This window comes from Chiloscyllium plagiosum, unplaced genomic scaffold (genome assembly GCF_037043375.1).
Source record: "Chiloscyllium plagiosum isolate Xiang-an unplaced genomic scaffold, Cpla_swu_hap1 HiC_scaffold_14, whole genome shotgun sequence".
In the NCBI taxonomy this organism is placed as follows: Eukaryota; Metazoa; Chordata; class Chondrichthyes; order Orectolobiformes; family Hemiscylliidae; genus Chiloscyllium; species Chiloscyllium plagiosum.
In genome coordinates, this window is record NW_028270152.1 from 79,372,976 (window position 1) to 79,390,909 (window position 17,934).

General features: G+C 44.7%; 1 protein-coding gene across 4 annotated transcripts in view; it reads left to right on the forward strand.

The window, feature by feature from the left end:
- Positions 1 to 17,934, forward strand: part of nckipsd (NCK interacting protein with SH3 domain) — a 253,601-nt gene that overhangs the window by 153,584 nt on the left and 82,083 nt on the right. For all 4 annotated transcript variants that reach the window (XR_015759438.1, XR_015759439.1, XM_087994556.1 and 1 more), the window contains 2 exons: positions 12,030 to 12,111; positions 17,379 to 17,929. Coding sequence is in view for 2 of the 4 variants with exons in the window: in XM_087994556.1 (XP_087850682.1) it covers positions 12,030 to 12,111; positions 17,379 to 17,929 (633 nt within the window). In the remaining 2 variants the exon portion in view is untranslated. The remainder of the gene's footprint in view (positions 1 to 12,029; positions 12,112 to 17,378; positions 17,930 to 17,934) is intronic.

Consider the following 17,934-nt stretch of genomic DNA (forward strand, 5'->3'; position numbering starts at 1 on the left):
AGTTTGTTTTAGAAACAATTCACATTACAGAAGAGGAAGTTTGGAACATCTTAGGGAATATAAAGGTGGATAAATCCACATTCAGAATTTAATGAATGTTTAATTTTAAGTATGCCATTATACCAGGCCACGATGATGTTGAACAGTGTGATTTTGCAGGATTGCAATTAATCTTTGACATGTTAAATTTTTGTACCAGTAATTCATTCTTGTTTTTCTTTTATCCGGTAATTACCTTTGCCATAATTCATTGTGCCTTTCTTCTTTACCTGGGGTTAGTTGTGTGTTCAAACTGACTTCTGCTAATAACGTGGTATTTCAAACTGCAACATGAATTTCAGCCCCTCAAAACTAGTATCCATGTATTAGGCAACCCGATAAATTGAAATTTTAAAAATAGTCTAAAAAATGTAACTTTTACATGAGTATATACGGTAATTGGCTTAATGGCAGGAGACAGAGAGTAATGGTGGAGGGTTACTTTTCAGACTGAAGGACTGTTACCAGCAGTGTTCCACAGGGATCGGTTCTGGGTCCTCTTTCGTTTGTCATTTATATTAAATGATTTGGATGAGAATATAGAAGGCATGGTTAGTAAGTTTGCGGACGGCACCAACATTGATATCGCATATAGTGAAGAAGGTTTTCCAAGATTATAAAGGGATCTATATCAAATGGGTCATTGAAAAATGGCAAATAGTATTCAATTTGGATAAATGTGAGGGATCACATTTTGGTACAACAAACAAGGGTAGGGCTTATACAATTAATGGTAGGGTCTTGGGTAGTATTGTAGAACAGAAGGACCTAGGGGAACAGGTACGTAATTCTTTGACGTTTGCGTCACATATAGATAGGGTGGTTATAAAGGCGTTTGACACACTTGCCTTCATTGCTCAGTCCTTTCAAGTATAAGTGTTGGGCAGTCATATTGAGGTTGTACAGGACATTGGTGGGGCCTCTTCTGGAATACTGCGTCCAGTTCTGCTTGCCCAGTAACAGGAAGGATGTTATCAAGCTGGACAGAGTCCAGATGAGGTTTGCTGGGATGTTGCCAAGTATGGAAGGTTTGAGTTATAACGAAAGGCTAGTTAAGCTTGGACCTTTTCCACTAGAGTGTAGGAGGTTGAGAAGCAACCTGATAGAAGTTTATAAAATAATGAGGGATATATATAGAGTTAATGGTACTTGTCTTTTCCCTAAGAGAGGGGATTTGAAGACTTGGGGGGGGGGGGGGGGGGTCCATTTTTATGGTAAGAGGAGAGAGATTTTAAAAAAAGCCAAGAGGCAAGTTTTTTTAATGCAGGGTGGTTTATGTGTGGAACGGACTTCCTCAGGAAGTGGTGGGTGCAGGTACAATTACAATATTTAAAAGACATCTGGATAGATACATGAATAGGAAAGGTTTAGAGGGCCAAGAGCAGACAGGTGGGACTGGTTTAGTTTGGGATTATGTTTGACATGGACTGGTTGGATCAATGGGTCTGTTTGTGCTCTATGGCTCAATGACCCATGACCCTGTGACCCATTCCTGATGAAGGGCTTTTGCCCGAAACGCGATTTTCTTGCTCCTCGGCTGCTGCCTGACCTGCTGTGCTTTTCCAGCGCCACTCTAATCTTGACTCTAATATCCAGCATCCGTAGTACCCACCTCCGCCCCTAAGATCCATCTGCCCATTCCATCAACTTGTCAATGTTCTTTTGAAATTTTACACTATTCTCCTCATACTTTGCAGTAATTTCGTGCAAATGCCGAAATAATGGCCTGTACAATACAGACTGGGTAGCTAATATATCTCTGGGAAAAGCAGTGAGCCGAATGCTGACCCTTTGAGAACCGCATGAGAAACTTCCACCCCATGACAATAAAACAACTGTTCACTTACTCAGAAGATATCTTGGCACACACCCAATTTTGTATCCATGTTACTGCTGTTCCTTTTATTCCATGAGGTCTGTTTGTCCACAAGTCTTTCATCAGGTGTATTTTGAAAATTAACTTGCACCTCTTTAATAACATTATCCTCATCTACTTTCTCTGTTACCTCAGGATAAAAAAACTCAATGTTTGGGTAGTTAGACATGATTTACACTTAACAAATCCATACCGGCCAAATGTTCTTTTTATTTTTCCTGAATTTCATTTCTAGAAGTTTCAAAGCTAAATGTATTGGCTTGTAATTGCTGGGATTATCCTTAAACCCTTTTTAAAAACAAGGAGGTAACATTTGCAGTTCTCCATTCCTCTTGCATCGAAGGAGCATTAGAAGATTGTGGCAACATCCACTCCAATTCACCTCAGTAGGTTGGATACATCCCATATGGATCTTACTGACTTTAAGTACAGAGTGTGGTCCTGGAAAAGCACAGCAGGTCAGGCAGCATCCAAGGAGCAGGAAAATCGACGTTTCGGGCAAAAGCCCTTCATCGAGAAATGATGAAGGGCTTTTGCCTGAAACGTCGATTTTCCTGCTCCTCGGATGCTGCCTGACCTGCTGTGCTTTTCCAGCACCACACACGTGACTTCAATCTCCAACATCTGTAGTCCCCACTTTCGCCTAACTTTAAGTACTGGCAATTTATCGCATATCACCACCTATTAATTTCTCACCAATTACATGGAAGGCAAGGACAGCCAAGTGGAACATGACACCTGTCATATATAGGAAGTCACGGACCCTACTGATGTCCAGGAGTGCAGGAAGGGCTCCCTGCTACAGAAACCTGAGCTCCGGTTTGCAGATCTGTAATGGCAGCTGGAGACGCTGTGGTGTGTCCACAAGGCTGAGAGATATGCAGATAACATGTTGAGAGAGGTGACAGGACAGAAGGAAAGAAGGGAATGGGTCAGCACCGAACAGTCAGGAGAAACAGGCCGGTTGTACAGGAATCCCCTGGGTTCCTGTTTTCAAATCCTTTCTGATTTTGGAAGTTGAGGGGGGGGATATATGCTGATTCAATGCAGGCAGAGTCAGACTTCTGGCGCCATGACTGTGGAGGAGGGAAGGAGAAAGAAAGGAGCAATAGTGATAGGCGATTCATTCGTTAATGTATCAGAGGGAGATTCTGTGGCCATCAGTGTGACTCTCTGCAGCTTTTTCCACCCTGGTGCCAGATTCGGGGATATCACAGCAGCCTCGGGGGGTGGGGGTGGGGGCATGGTAGCAGCCTATAGTATCATCTAGATTACTCCCAGTACCATGTGCAAGTGAGTACAGAAATAACTCGATAAGGCAAATGCACATGTTGATGGAAGGATTCAGCAGTCGAGAGCTTTTTCAACTGATGAGGGACTGGGACTGGCTCTGGGAAAAATAATAGCTGTCCAAGCCGGACTGGGTGCACCTGAACACGTTGCAGGCATCTGGCTAGTGACATTGAGAGGGCTGTAAACTTACTCCATGTGTGGGAACAGAGAAAGGATGGTAGAGGAGGATTAGGGCGGCACGATGGCTCAGTGGTTAGCACTGTTGCCTCTCAGCACCAGAGTACGATTCAATCCTTGGCCGACCATCTGTGTGGAGTTTGCACATTCTCTCTATGCCTGCACGGGTTTCCTCCAGGTGCTCCAGTTTCCTCCCACAGTCCAAAGATATGCAAGTTGGGTGAATTGGCCATGCTAAGTTGCCGATAGTGTTCAGAGATGTACAGGTTAGGTGGATTAGTCATGGGAAATGCAGGTTTACAAGGATAGAGTACGGGGTGGGTCAGTGTGGACCTGTTGGACTGAATGGCCTGTTTCCACACTGTAGGGATTCTGTGATAATACAAAGGCTTGCAAAATGCTTAAAGATGCAGCGGGCTCTAGCATGCAGAATAATAATTTAATCACTGAAATCGGCTAGGAGAGGAAGAAGGGAAGTTCAGTGCACAGCTAACATGCATGTATGTAAATACATGAGGTAGAGTAAATTAAAATAAAGGTTTCAGTATGGATTTACGATGTCGTGGTGCTGACAGAGACCTGGATCAAGGAAGGGCAAGACCGTGTGTTAAATATTCCTGGGTATAAATTGTTCAGGAAAAATAGCGAAAGGAAGGAAGGAAGGAAGGGAACAGGAGTAGGAATGTTGGCTCAGGACAGCGTTTGTGCTGGAGAAGGAAGATGTTTCAGAGGGCTAAAGAACCAAATCAGTTTGGCTCGAGCAATGGAGCAAAAAGGGGTGTGATGACATCACTCAGTATAAGTCTACAGAACACTAACTCATGGAAAGGATATAAAGGTACAAATCAGCGGGACATTAGAGAAATGCTGACATTATAATAGGGTCTTCAGTTACCCAAATATAAACTGGGATACTGGTAGTGTGAGGGCCAGTATTCCTATATTGTGTTTGGGAAAGTTTCCGATATCAGTGAGTGCACTGTCCAACAAGCATTGCTGGACATGGTCCTTGGAAATGAGGTTGGTTGAGTGGTTTAACTGTCAGCGGGAGAATATTTAAGAGACTGTGATCATTGTATCATAAGGTTAAAGGTGGTTTTCAGAGAATGAAATGCAACAGTCCAGAGTAAGAAAAATCAATTGGTCGAGAGCTGACTTCAACAGGGCAAGAGCAGAGCTCAGCAGGATTGATTGGAATAAGAGGTTGGCAGGAAAAATAGCAACTGAGCAATGAGCAGGACCTGTCATGAAATGGGTTGCTTTCAGGACAGCCCACACATTCATACTTCCCATTACCACCTAACTGGCTTCTCTTCTTCCCTGACTTCATACTGACAATGCCTTTGGCTGCCTACCCTTACTTTCTGTGATCTCTTGTCTGGGCTTGCTCCACCGACCCACTCATTGTGCCCATAATCTCCCCAGCCCACCCTGCACCACCGTCACCAGCACAAACACCACCTATTTATTTTTAGCCGCTATCAGTTCTGAAGAAGGGTCACTGAACTCGAAGCATTAACTGTGCTTTTGGCCCATCGCTGATGCTCGTTTCTTCAGCCGTCCTTGTTTTATTTGTTTCCGAACACCAGCAGTTCTTTGTTTTTTGTTGTTGGTATTGCTTCTCCTGATCTCAATCTTAATGTGCAGAGGATAGTTTCAAAGTTTGCAGAAGACGCTAAACTTGAAAGAGTTGCAAACCAAGGAGGACAATGTGAAACTCTGAAAGGGTATTGACAAATACAGCAGGAATTTCCAAGAATGGTTCCAGGAATGAGAATCTTCAGCTATGAGGATAGACTGCGGAAGTTGGGACTGTTCTCCTCAGAGGAGAAGACTGAGAGGAGATTTGGCAGAGGTTTTCAAATCATGGAATGGGCTGGAAAGAGTAGACGAGGAGAAACTGTTTCTGCTCATTTTAAAAAAAAGAGGGAATAGATTCAAACTAATGTGCAACCAAAGCAAGGGTAATGTGAGAAAAACCATTTTCACACCGCGAGTGATTCATGTGTGGAATGCACTGTTTGCAAATGTGGTGTAGTTAGGATTGGTTGAGGCTTTCAAGAGAGCACTCGATGTTTTCTTTGGGACAGTACCAAAGTGGAGGGAGATGGAGAAAAGGCAGGAGATTGATACTGGATGTCGAACTGGATAATAGAGCCAGTTCTCTAACAATGGGCTGTGTGGCCTCCTTTGGCACTGTAATAATTTTGCGATTCTAATTGACCACCTCTCTTACCAGATCTTATTATCATCCGATGAATAAGTACTTCGAGCATGCAGGCATTTTTCCTTTTCAATTCTTTTCATGACGAGAGTGGTCTTCATCCTCCATCTTGGCTGTTTTCCTCATAGAATCTAAATTCTGTCATTAGCAAAGCTTTTTGCAGTTCTTCTGGGCGTTTGTGAATTGGGGCATGTTACAAGCGTGTGCATGCATGCAGTGGTCCCAATAGCAACAACAAAACACTCTGTCTGTCTATGTCTGTGTGTCTGTCTGTGTGCATGTGTAGGGACAGAGTTCTGGAATTCTGGCACTTGATCCACTTGACCCACCTTATTCCTAGACCTAGCTGGGTCTCCTTTCTCATTGGACAGAAATGTACTGATCTAGAGAATTCTCCTGAACAAACTCTAGACCTATTCTTGGGAAATAGGGCAGAACAGGTGACTGAGATGACAGTAGGGGAGCACTTCGGGACCGGTGACCAAAGATCTATTAATGTTAAAATAGTTATGGAGAGGGAAAAAAACTGGTCCACAGATTCAAGTTCTAATTTGGGGCAAGGCGGATTTTGATGGAATTAGACAGGAGGTTACAGGGGCTGGTTGGAGTAGTTTGTTTGCAGGCAAAGGGACCTCTAGCAAGTGGGAGGCCTTTAAAAGTGAGACAGTTAGAGTTCAAGGTCTATATGTTCCTGTGAGGGTGACGGACAAGGTTGGCAGGAATAGAGAACCCTGGATGACAAGAGATATTGAGGCTTTGACCAGAAAAAAGGAGGCGTAGTAGCTCAGGTACAGGCAGCTGGCATCAAGGGAATCCCTGGAGGTATACAGGAGTTTACTGAAGAAGGTAATCAGGAGGGCGAAAAGAGGGCATGAGATAGCCTTGGCTGAGAAGATTAGGGGGCATCCAAAGAGGTTCTTGAAGTATATTAAAGGAAAAAAAGTAACCCGAGAGAGAATAGGACCCCTGAAGGACCAAAGTGGACATATTTGTATAGAACTGCAGAAGATGGGCGAGGTAAGAGGATTATATAATGGAATCATCAGCCATGGTGTTAGTGCATAGCCCTTGTCTCCGAGTAACCATCCTTGTAATGCACTTGAAAAGAACCAGGAACATGGTCACAATGATAAATTCTTGCCATATGAAATTCCAATCTCAAGCACTGGCCAGCTGATACTTACTGCTAGATATGATCTGGAGACAAACAGATCTCCATTGACCAACTCCACCTAGATTCTAATGGCCATTTGGATACAAGAAGACAGAGGTTGGTGGTGGAGGGTTGTTTTTCAGACTGGAGGCTTGTGACCAGTGGCGTGCCACAAGGATCGGTGCTGGGTCCACTACTTTTCGTCATTTATATAAATGATTTGGAAGTGAGCATAAGAGGTACAGTTCGTAGTTTGCAGATGACACCAAAATTGGAGGTATAGTGGACAGTGAAGAAGGTTAACTCAGATTACAACAGGATCTGGATCAGATGGGCCAATGGGCTGAGGAGTGGCAGATGGAGTTTAATTCAGATAAATGTGAGGTGCTGCATTTTGGGAAAACAAATTAGGGCAGGACTTATACACTTAATGGTAAGGTCCTAGGGAATGTTGCTGAACAAAGAGACCTTGGAGTGCAGGTTCATAGCTCCTTGAAAGTGGAGTCACAGGTAGATAGGATAGTGAAGAAGGTGTTTGGTATGCTTTCCTTTATTGGTCAGAGTATTGAGTACAGGAGTTGGGAGGTCATGTTGCAGCTGTACAGGACATTGGTTAGGCCACTTTTGGAGTATTGCATACAATTCTGGTCTCCTTCCTATCGGAAGGATTTTGTGAAACTTGAAAGGGTTCAGAAAAGATTTACAAGGATGTTGCCAGGGTTGGAGAATTTGAACTGTAATAGGCTGGGGCTGTTTTCCCTGGAGCGTCAGAGGCTGAGGGTGACATCATAGAGGTCTATAAAATTATGGGGAGCATGAATAGGACAAATAGGCAAAGTCTCTTCCCTAGGGCGGGGGAGTCCAGAACTAGAAGGCATAGGTTTGGGGTGAGAGGGGAAAGATATAAAAGAGATCCAAGGGCAACTTTTTCATGCAGAGTGCGGTACGTGTAGATTAGATTATTAGATTACATTACAGTGTGGAAACAGGCCCTTCAGCCCAACAAGTCCACACCGACCCGCCGAAGCGCAACCCACCCATACCCTTACATTTGCCCCTTACCTAATACTACGAGCAATTTAGCACAGCTAATTCACCTGACCTGCACATCTTTGGACTGTGGGAGGAAACCGGAGCACCCGGAGGAAACCCACGCAGACACGGGGAGAACGTGCAAACTCCACGCAGTCAGTCGCCTGAGACGGGAAATGAACCCGGGTCTCTGGCGCTGTGAGGCAGTAGTGCTAACCACTATGCCACGTGTATGGAATGAGCTGCCAGAGGAAGTGGTGGAGGCTGATACAATTGCAACATTTAAAAGGCAATTTGGATGGGTATATGAATAGGAAGGGTTTGGAGGGATATGAGGCAGATGGGACTAGATTGGGTTGGGATATCTGGTTGGCATGGACAAGGTGGACTAAAGGGTCTGTTTCCATGCTGTACATTTCTATGACTCTGTCTAATATTTGTCCTCTGTGTTTAACATGGAGAGAGACATGAAGACTTGGGAACTTGGGGAAGTTAGTGGTGATATCTTGGGGACAGCCCATATCACAGCAGGGGAGGTGAAGGATGTATTAGACTGTATGAAGGTGGATAAATTTCCTGGTCCTGACCAGATATATCCAAGAAAACTGCAAGAGGCTGGAGAAGAAATTGCAGGGGCCCTGGCTGATATTTTTGTATCATCGTTAGCCACGGGTGAGGTCCCAGAAGACTGGAGGGTAGCGAATGTTGTGCCGTTATTCAAGAAGTGCTGCAAAGAAAAGTCTGGGAATTAAATGCTTAACGTCTGCATGGTGGCAGTGGGCGGCACGGTGGCACAGTGGTTAGCACTGCTGCCTCGCAGCGCCAGAGACCCAGGTTCAATTCCCGCCTCAGGCGACTGACTGTGTGGAGTTTACACGTTCTCCCCGTGTCTGCGTGGGTTTCCTCCGGGTGCTCCGGTTTCCTCCCACAGTCCAAAGATGTGCAGGTCAGGTGAATTGGCCATGCTAAATTGCCCGTAGTGTTAGGTAAGGGGTAAATGTAGGGGTATGGGTGGGTTTCGCTTCGGCGGGTCGATGTGGACTTGTTGGGCCGAAGGGCCTGTTTCCACACTGTAATGTAATCTAATCTAATCTAATCTAAATTGCCCGTAGTGTTAGGTAAGGGGTAAATGTAGGGGTATGGGTGGGTTACGCTTCAGCGGGTTGGTGTGGACTTGTTGGGCCGAAGGGCCTGTTTCCACACTGTAAAGTCTAATCTAATCTAATCTAGTCTGTGGTGTGTAAACTACTCGGAGAAAATTCTGAGAGATAAGATATACATCCGCTTAAAAAATCAGGGTTTGATTAGCATGGCTTTGTGAGTGGGAGACCATGCCTCTCAAATTTGTTAGAGTTCTTTGATGAATGACCAGGAAGGTTGACGAGGGCAGAGTGGTAGATGTAGTCTGTAGGGATTTCAGTAAGGCCTTTGGTAAGATTCCACATGGCGGGCTGCTCTGGAAGGTTAGATCGCATGGATTCCCAGGCGAGCTGGTAAATTGGATACACAATTGTTTTGATGGTATAAAGCAGAGGCTAATAGTGGAAGGATGCTTGTCAGACTGGGGGCCTGTGATTAGTGGAGTGCCTCAGGGGGCAGTGTTGGGCCTCTTGATATAGATAGCAAACAGCAACGATTTGGATGAGAATGTACAAGGCATGATTAGTAAGTTTGCTGATGACACTAAAATAGGTGGTATCATGGACAGTGAGGAAGATTATCAGAAATTGCAGCAGGACCTTGATCAGCTGAGGAAGTGGGCCGAGAAATGGCTAATGGAATTTAATATAGATAAGTATGAGGTGCTGCATTTTGTAAAGTCAAATCAAGGTAGGAGTTTCAGGGTGAATGGTAGGGCCTGTGGAGCAGAGGGATCTTGGAGTTCTGAAAGTGGAGTCACAGGTAGACAGGACAGTGAAGAACGGTTTTGGCACACTGGCTTTCATCAGTCAGGGCATTGAGTATAGAGGTTGGGAAGTTATGTTGCAGTTGTACAGGATGTTGTGTTCAGTTTTGGTCACCTTATTATCGGAAGAGTGGTATTAAACTGGAAGATTGCAAAAGAAATTTACAAGGATGCTGCCAGGACTCAATGGTCAGAGTTATTGGGAGCGGTTGTACAAGCTGGGACTTTTCTCTTTAGAGTGTAGGAGACTGAGGGGGGACCCTTATAGAGGTGTATAAGATCAAGGGAGGCATGAGTAGGATGAATGCACTCAGTCTTTTTCCTAGGGTTGGGGAATCGAGGACTAGAGGGTTCAATTTAAGGAATAAAAGGGAACCTGAGGGGCAATGTTTTTTTACACAGAGGGTGGTACACATGTGGAGTGAGCTGGTAGAGAAAGTGGTTGAGGCAGATACGTTAACAACATTTAAAAGGCATTTGGACAGGATTAGAAGGATATGAACCGAGTGCAGGGAAATGGGGTTAGCGTGGGCAGACATTTTGGTCAGCATGGACCAGTTTGGGCCAAAGGACCTGTCTCCGTGCTGGAGGACTGTATGACTCGATGATCTCTCTTCCCTTTATATGATTGCCACCTGAGTCCAAGACAAGTACTTGAGCAGATGTTCCTGATTCTAACTAGGGCGAAGCCTGGAGTTTCTTTAGGTCTGGAGAGTGGTGGGAATGGGTGACCTCAGGTTGGGAAGGAAAGCTTTCCTGAATTCACCAGGGTGGTTGTTAACTCTGAGCCTCATGTCCAGACAATCAAGACGTCTGTTACTGAAAAGCTCTGGAAATGTGAGTGAGGGCAGTTTGGAATGTCGGGCAGCAGGAACAGTCCCGACAGTCAGCTTTCAGGCTGCTGGGGCTTAAAAAGCTTTCCTCCTGCTTTTCTGGCCCTGTCCTGCTGGGTGTAGGCAGATTGAGAAAGCTACCGACATTTGCACCTGCTAGACTCTGTGTGTGTATTTGCAAAGACCTGGTCAAAACCCGAATCCTGAGCTGGAGTGGGGTTCATGGGTGACCTTAACGACCAGTCCAGTTATTATTAAGTAAAGCATGATTGTGTAAACTGTGGGGATGATTTTGATCAGGAATCTACATCATCAAGAACGGATATGGCCATCGGTATGGAGATGTGGGTTCGCCTTTTAACGAGCTTATCTTTCATGGCAGTGAAGAGATTCTGAATTAATGCCACATGCAACAGTTATACCTCTGGAAGGTCAAACTTCTCCAATCTGATGGGCTTGACTCCCCTCTGCTGACTGGAGAGATTGGTGCTGGAAAAGCACAGCTGATCAGGCAGCATCCGAGGAGTAGGAGAATCGACGTTTCAGGCAAAAGTCCTTCATCATGATTCCTGATGAAGGGCTTTTGCCTGAAACATCGATTCTACAGCTCCTCGGATGCTGCCTGACCTGCTACGCTGTCAACACTCATCTCCAGCATCTGCAATCCTTGCTTTCCCCTCTGCTGAACCACTGACACTCAGCTGAATGACTAGCCTCGGCACCCTTGGCAGTGGGAGTGGGGAGGGAAACTTTAAGAATGGCTGTCTCTGTAACTCTCTGCGAGGTGACACAAAAAATTGCAGATGCTGGAATCCAAGATAGAGAAGCAGGAAGTTGGAAAAACACAGCAAGCCAGGCAAGTTCAGGAGGTGGAGAAGTTAATGTTTTGGGTATCACCCTTCACCGGACTGGGCATGGGTGTAAGAGGAGCTGCAAATAAGGGGGGGTTGGGGGGGGGGGGGGGGTGGGGAAGAAGAAGAAGAAGAGGGGGGCGGAGTGATGAGATCGTTCCCCTCTACCTTTCTTCACCTACTCCTACCTCACTACTCCGCCCTCTCCCCACCTAAAATTCTCCCCACCCCCTTATCTACAGCTCCCTTATGCCCACCCCAGTCCTGAAGAAGAGCTACTCCTGAAACGTTGACATTTCCACTTCCTGATGCAGCCTGGCTTGGTGTGTTCTCCCAGCCTCCTGCTTGTCCAGCTCTCAGGGAGTGCCACCTGGATGGTTGGGAACAGACCTGAGTCAAGTCAAGTGAAGCTTGTTCAGAAGCACTGTGTCTCTGTGTGGGACTCAATAACAAACAGCTGGACAGGCAGCAGCAGCACTGTGAACTCTCCAAAGGAGACAACAGCACTTTCTCAGCAGAGCTGCTGAGGGAGAGTCGATGTGATTTATTGTTCTGTGTTGTCACCGGTTTCAGTTGAACCGAGAATCCCAGGGAGCAGCGTGCACTTTGGCTGAGTGAAACACACTGCCCACTTTTGTGTTGCAGGTTCTCACTCAGCATCGCCGTGCTACACCACCAGCGCCTGAGAAACTTCGGGACTTGCACTCCACTTCCTCACTCCTACAAGGTACAGGTACAGCCTTCGTTATCTATTAGCATGCAGGAATGAAGGCAGAAAATGCTTGCAAATACTCAGCAGGTCAGGCATCATCGGGGGAGAGAGAGAGAGCAGAGTCCTGGTGGATAAAAATTGAAGTTTAAGATGTAACAGTTTAAAGCTAAAATAACGAAAAAAAGGAAGAAAGGAAAGTGAAGAACTGAAGAGAATATTTGTGATTGGGTGTAAGAAAATAAAAAAGATCTACATTTACTTACACGTCCCAGAAAACAGTCCGAAATGATAACAGTTTCACTGCCAACAGATGAGGCCTATTCTGCTGAGTCTTGCCACTTTCAGATTTCAGATTAACAGCATCCACAATACTTTGTTTTATTAAATTGCATTTATGTAATACCTGTAATGATCACTGGGCATTTTAAAATCTAGCATTAGTTGCGCAGTGGGAACATCAATCAATCCAGAAGCCTGGGCTCCGGGTTCAAATCCCACCACAGGAACTAGTGAAATTTAAATTCAATTAATAAATCTGGAATTGAAAATTATTCCTATTAATGGTGACCGTGAAACTGTCTTTAATTGTTGTAAAAACCCATCTGCTTCCTTAAAGTCCTTAAGGAAGGAAATCTACACATTTTCAGTCTTTAAAGCCAGTCTTTAAATACATGCCCCAGAAAATATAGTTTATTCTCCACTATTCTGTGAAATTGTAAGTAAGCCACTTAATTGATGAGCAACAAAATGATAGCCACAACCCATAAAAGAATTTAAAAATTGCTTTGTAGCTGTCACTATTGTCATGTCAAAAAGGCAAGACAGATGAGTTGACAAGACAGTGTGATGGTGTAAGGCGGGACAAGGTGTTAATTGCACAGGCAAAGTCACAAAAGATGAGTCCAGAGAAAGTGTCAATGGGAGAAGTCAAATCATCACCATCTGAGATTCATGATGGAGCTGATTGTTACAAATAAATAAACGGGACACAACGTGAATGTCATGTTGCACCTAGGAATCATAGAAATTTGGAGATTTAAAAATAGAACAGAAAAAAAAGGCTTTTTAACTTAACGCACCAAATAAAGTAGATGAACTGATGGTCTGAATCAAAGTAACATGATTGTAAGGAGATAAAAATAGGGAGCTTAGTCTCGGGAGTGTTTGATCTTTTGGAGAGATAGGAAGGATGGAAACATAGGTGGGATAGCATTGTTAATGAAGAGATGAAATGAGGATAGTGTGAGAGTAAATCTAGGCTCGGATGATGTCCAGCCCATTTGGGTGGATTTAAAAACAGCACGGGAAAGAAGACGTTGTCAGGAGCAGCATATAAACCCCCCAGGCAGTAGCCCCTCTGGGAAAGGCTATAAATCACCAAATGATAGAAGCATATAAGAAGAATAAAACAATACTTATGGGTGACTTTAGTCTTGTTGATTGGGTTCATCAATTTGGGAAGGCTAGCCTTGCCAACAAATCAACCGTTTCCTGCAGCAATATATGATTGCACCAAACAGGAACAGCCTCTCCTGAATCTAGTAATGGATAATGTTGGATGTTTAATAAATGACCTCCGAATAAAAGACCCTCTAAGAAATAGTGACGTGAGGAACTTGGGTCAGAAGCAACTGTGTTTAACTTAAACAAAGGGCATTACAGTAAAAATGAGGATAGCGTTGGCTAAAGTGAACTGGATAGTCAGATTAGCAAGAGTGACACTACTCAAGCAGAGGCACATTTAAGAAGTTGACAATAAATAGAGAGAACGTAAACTGAGAGATAACTAGCAAGGAAGATAAAATTGACAATAAGGCCTTCTTTAAATATGTGAAAAGAAGAGAGAGGTCAAAGCAAGCATAGACTCCTTTGAAAATGAATCTGGGGAGATAGATTTGGGGAACAAGGACTTTTTCAGAGGAGTTGAACAAAGTTTACATCAGTCTTTATGGTGGAAGATATTTTGTACATCTTGTTAATACAGGGAAGGCATTAAGTACTGTCACCATCACTAGAAAGTAGAGTCATGCAGCACGGAAACAGACTGTTCGATCTTACTCGTCCGTGCTGACCAGATTTCCCAAACTGGATTCGTCCCAACTGCCTGCATTTGATCCATATTCCTCAAAATCTTTACCTGTCCAAATGTCTTTTAAATGTTGTAAATGTACCTGCATCTACCAGTTCCTCTGGCAGTTCATTCCACATATGTACTACCTTCTGTCTGAAAATATTGCCCCTCATGTCCTTTTTAAATCTTTCTCCTCTCACCTTAACATTATGCCCACCAGTTTTTAAACTCCCCTACCCTACCCTTGGCTATTCACCTTATCTATGTCCCTTATGATTTTATAAATCTTTGTAAAACCACCTGTCAGTCTCCTGTGCTCCAGGGAAGAAAGTCCCAGCCAATTCTCCTTCTCCTTAGAATACAAATCAAAAGTAAGTCTTTTCTGCACCCTCAGCAATGTAATAATATCCTTTCTTTAGTAGGGCAACCAGACTGTACACAGTATTCCAAAAGTGGTCTCACCAACGTTCTGTACAGCTGCAGCATGAAGTCCTAACTCTTATTTGGGGCTAAAGGCAAATAAGTCTGAATCCCCTGATCACATTCATCCTCAAATTTAAAAGAGGTAGCTGCAGAGATAGTGGGTGAGTTCGTTGTGATTTTACAAAAAAATTTATATTCTGGAGAAGTGCCAGAGGATTGGTGGTGAGGAAGGCATTTGGGTTGCTTACCTTCATTAGCCAAGGCATAGACTACAAAAGCAAGGAAGTCTTGTTACAACCTTACAAACTTTATAAAGCATTGATTAGCTCACAGGTAGAATACTGTGCCAATCGTGGTTTCCACACTATAGGAAGGATGTGATTGCACTGGAGAGGGTGCAGAGGACATGTACCAGGATGTGGCCTGGGATGAAAAATCTCAGTGATGAGGAGAGACTGGCTAGGCTGGGTTTGTTTTCCCTGGGGCAGAGAAGGCCCAGGGAAGGTGGATCTGATTGAAGTACACAAAAGTATGAGAGCCATTGGTTATGAGAATCTTTTCCCCATGGCAGATGTGTCCAAGACCAGAGGGCATCCATTTAAGATGAGGATGAAGTGGTTTTGAGGGTATCTGAGGAAACCGTTTTCCACCCAGAGCATGGTAGAAATATGGAGCAAGCTGCCTGAGAGGGTGGTAGAGGCTGATACACTCACAACATGTAAGAAACATTTGGATGAGCACTTAAAATGCCAGGGCATAGTAGGCTTTGGACTAAGTGCAGAGAAATGAGATTAGTGTAGTTTGGTGTTTGTTGGTTGGTATAAGAACATGGAGGGGGGGAAATGGTATGTTGTTTCCATGCAGTGTAACTCTTATGACTATAAGTGTCGAGAGTGTAGTGCTGGAAAAGCACAGCTGGTCAGGCAGTATCTGAGGAACAGGAGAATTGACATTTTGGGCATAAACCCTTCATCTTGCTCCTCGGGTGCTGCCTGACCTGCTGTGCTTTTCTAGCACTACACTCTTGACACTGATCTCCAGCACCCTCAGTCCTCACTTTGTCCTCTTATTACACCAGATTGGGCCTGTACACAGACTTTAGAAGAATGAGACTTTATTGAAACATACAAGATTCTTGGGGAACTTGACAGGTTAAATGTGGAAAGGTTGATTCCCCTTGTGGGAAAGTCTAGGACCAGAGGGCATCATTGCAGAACAAGGGACCAGCTGTTTAGAGATAAGGAGGAATGTCTTCTCTGAAGGTGTTGAATCTGACGAATTCTTTACTTCGAGGGCTTTTGAGGCTGGGCCATGAAATGTATTCAAGGCAGCGATAGATTTTTTTTTATCAGTAAGGGAATCAAGGGTTGAAGGGAATGGCAAATAAGTGGAGGTGAGAATTATCAGATCATGATCTCATTGAATGCGGAGTAAACCTGGTGCACTGAATGGATTACTCCAGTCCCTACATCTTTAACTATGTGACTCCACAGATCCTTCCAGACCTACAAGTTTCTCCAGCACTGTGTTTTTATTTCAACTCTCTCTCTCTGTACCTTCATTAGAAAGCTCAATCCTTTAACAAGTTTTATCTGTGTAAGTCCTTTGCTTTTTCCGAACTGTTGATTGAAAATGTTTCCCCGATATGGGTGAATGAGAAATTTACGATCCTCCAGTCCTCTGTCACCATGCCTGAGGAGGATTAGAAGGCTAAAGCCAAAATGTCTGCACTCTCCACACTTAATCCACACAGGATCTTGACCAGATGGGCCAATGGGCTGAGGAGTGGCAGATGGAGTTTAATTTACATAAATGCAAGGTGTTGCATTTTGGGAAGGCAAATCAGAGCAGAACTTACACACTTAATGGTAAGGTTCTGGAGAGTGTTGCTGAACCTTGGAGTGCAGATTCATGGCTCCTTGAAAGTTGAGTCGCAAGTAGATAGGATAGTGAAGAAGGCATTTGGTATGCTTTCCTTTATTGGTCAGAGCATTGAGTACAGGAGCTGGGAGGACATGTTGCGGCTGTGCAGGACATTGGTTAGGCCACTATTGGAATATTGCGTGCAATTCTGGTCTCCTTCCTATCAGAAGGGTGTTGTGAAACTTGAAAGAGTTCAGAAAAGGTTTACAAGGATGTTGCCAGGGTTGGAGGATTTGAGCTACAGGGAGAGGCTGAACAGGCTGGGGCTGTTTTCCCTGGAGTATTGGAGGCTGAGGGGTGACCTTATAGAGGTTTATAAAATCATGAGGGGCATGGATAGGATAAGTGGACGAGGTCTTTTCCTTGGGGCGGGGGAGTCCAGGACTAGAGGGCATAGGTTTCGGGTGAGAGGGGAAACATTTAAAAGGGACCTAATGGGCAACATTTTCACACACAGGGTGGTACATGTATGGAATGAGCTACCAGAGGAAGTGGTGGAGGCTGGTACAATTGCAACATTTAAGAGGCATTTGGATGGGTATATGAATAGGAAGGGTTTGGAGGGATATGGGCCGGGTGCTGGCAGGTGGGACTAGATTGGGCTGGGATATCTGGTCAGCATGGACGGGTTGGACCGAAGGGTCTGTTTCCATGCTGTACATCTCTATGACTCTATGACTTACTTTCCGAAGTAACCTTGTGGATCAGGTAATCTTTCTATTCCATGTGTGCTCAAATACCTCCTTTATTTTTTTATCCTGTGTAATTTCTTTAAGCCTGTGACATTTGCCGCATTCTCTCCTCCTGTGAAAACGGTCTAATTTTAATTTGTCTTGTCATTTTCTTTTTTAATATACAATTTCAGAGATACCAGACATCACTCCTCGGACCATTTCGATTGTTTCCTCTACGAGTACTGCTTCTCTTGACACCCTGTACACTGGGTCGTCCAATTCGCTCGAGCCTCAGCAGTCCACAGCCACCTCCAGTCCTTCTGAAACTCCACCACCCCTCCCAGCCCGCAACACCTTTGCTGCTCCCAAATATCCGACCAGCCTCCCTCTCCAGGCTGACATGAGCCCAACACTGTCAGCTCACACCCTCAGCTCCAGAAGCCAGCTGCAAGAAACCACAGATATTGACCTGGACGGTGGAAGTGCACTCCCTCAAACCCCAAAGAAAGAGACTGCCTCATCAGTATCGCCTTCAGGATCCGAAGCACAGCAGGGCAAGGTCACGGTCGCAGTGCCCAAAACGATCGGAGCTGAGTTAATCGAATTGGTTCGCAAGAATACAAATCTGAGCTACGAACTGTCGAGGGTGGCGATTGGTGTGATGGTTGGACACATTCAGAGCTCAGTCCCAGCTGTGGTGGATGTCATGGAACAGATCCTACTCTCCCTGGTGGAGAGCAAGGTAGG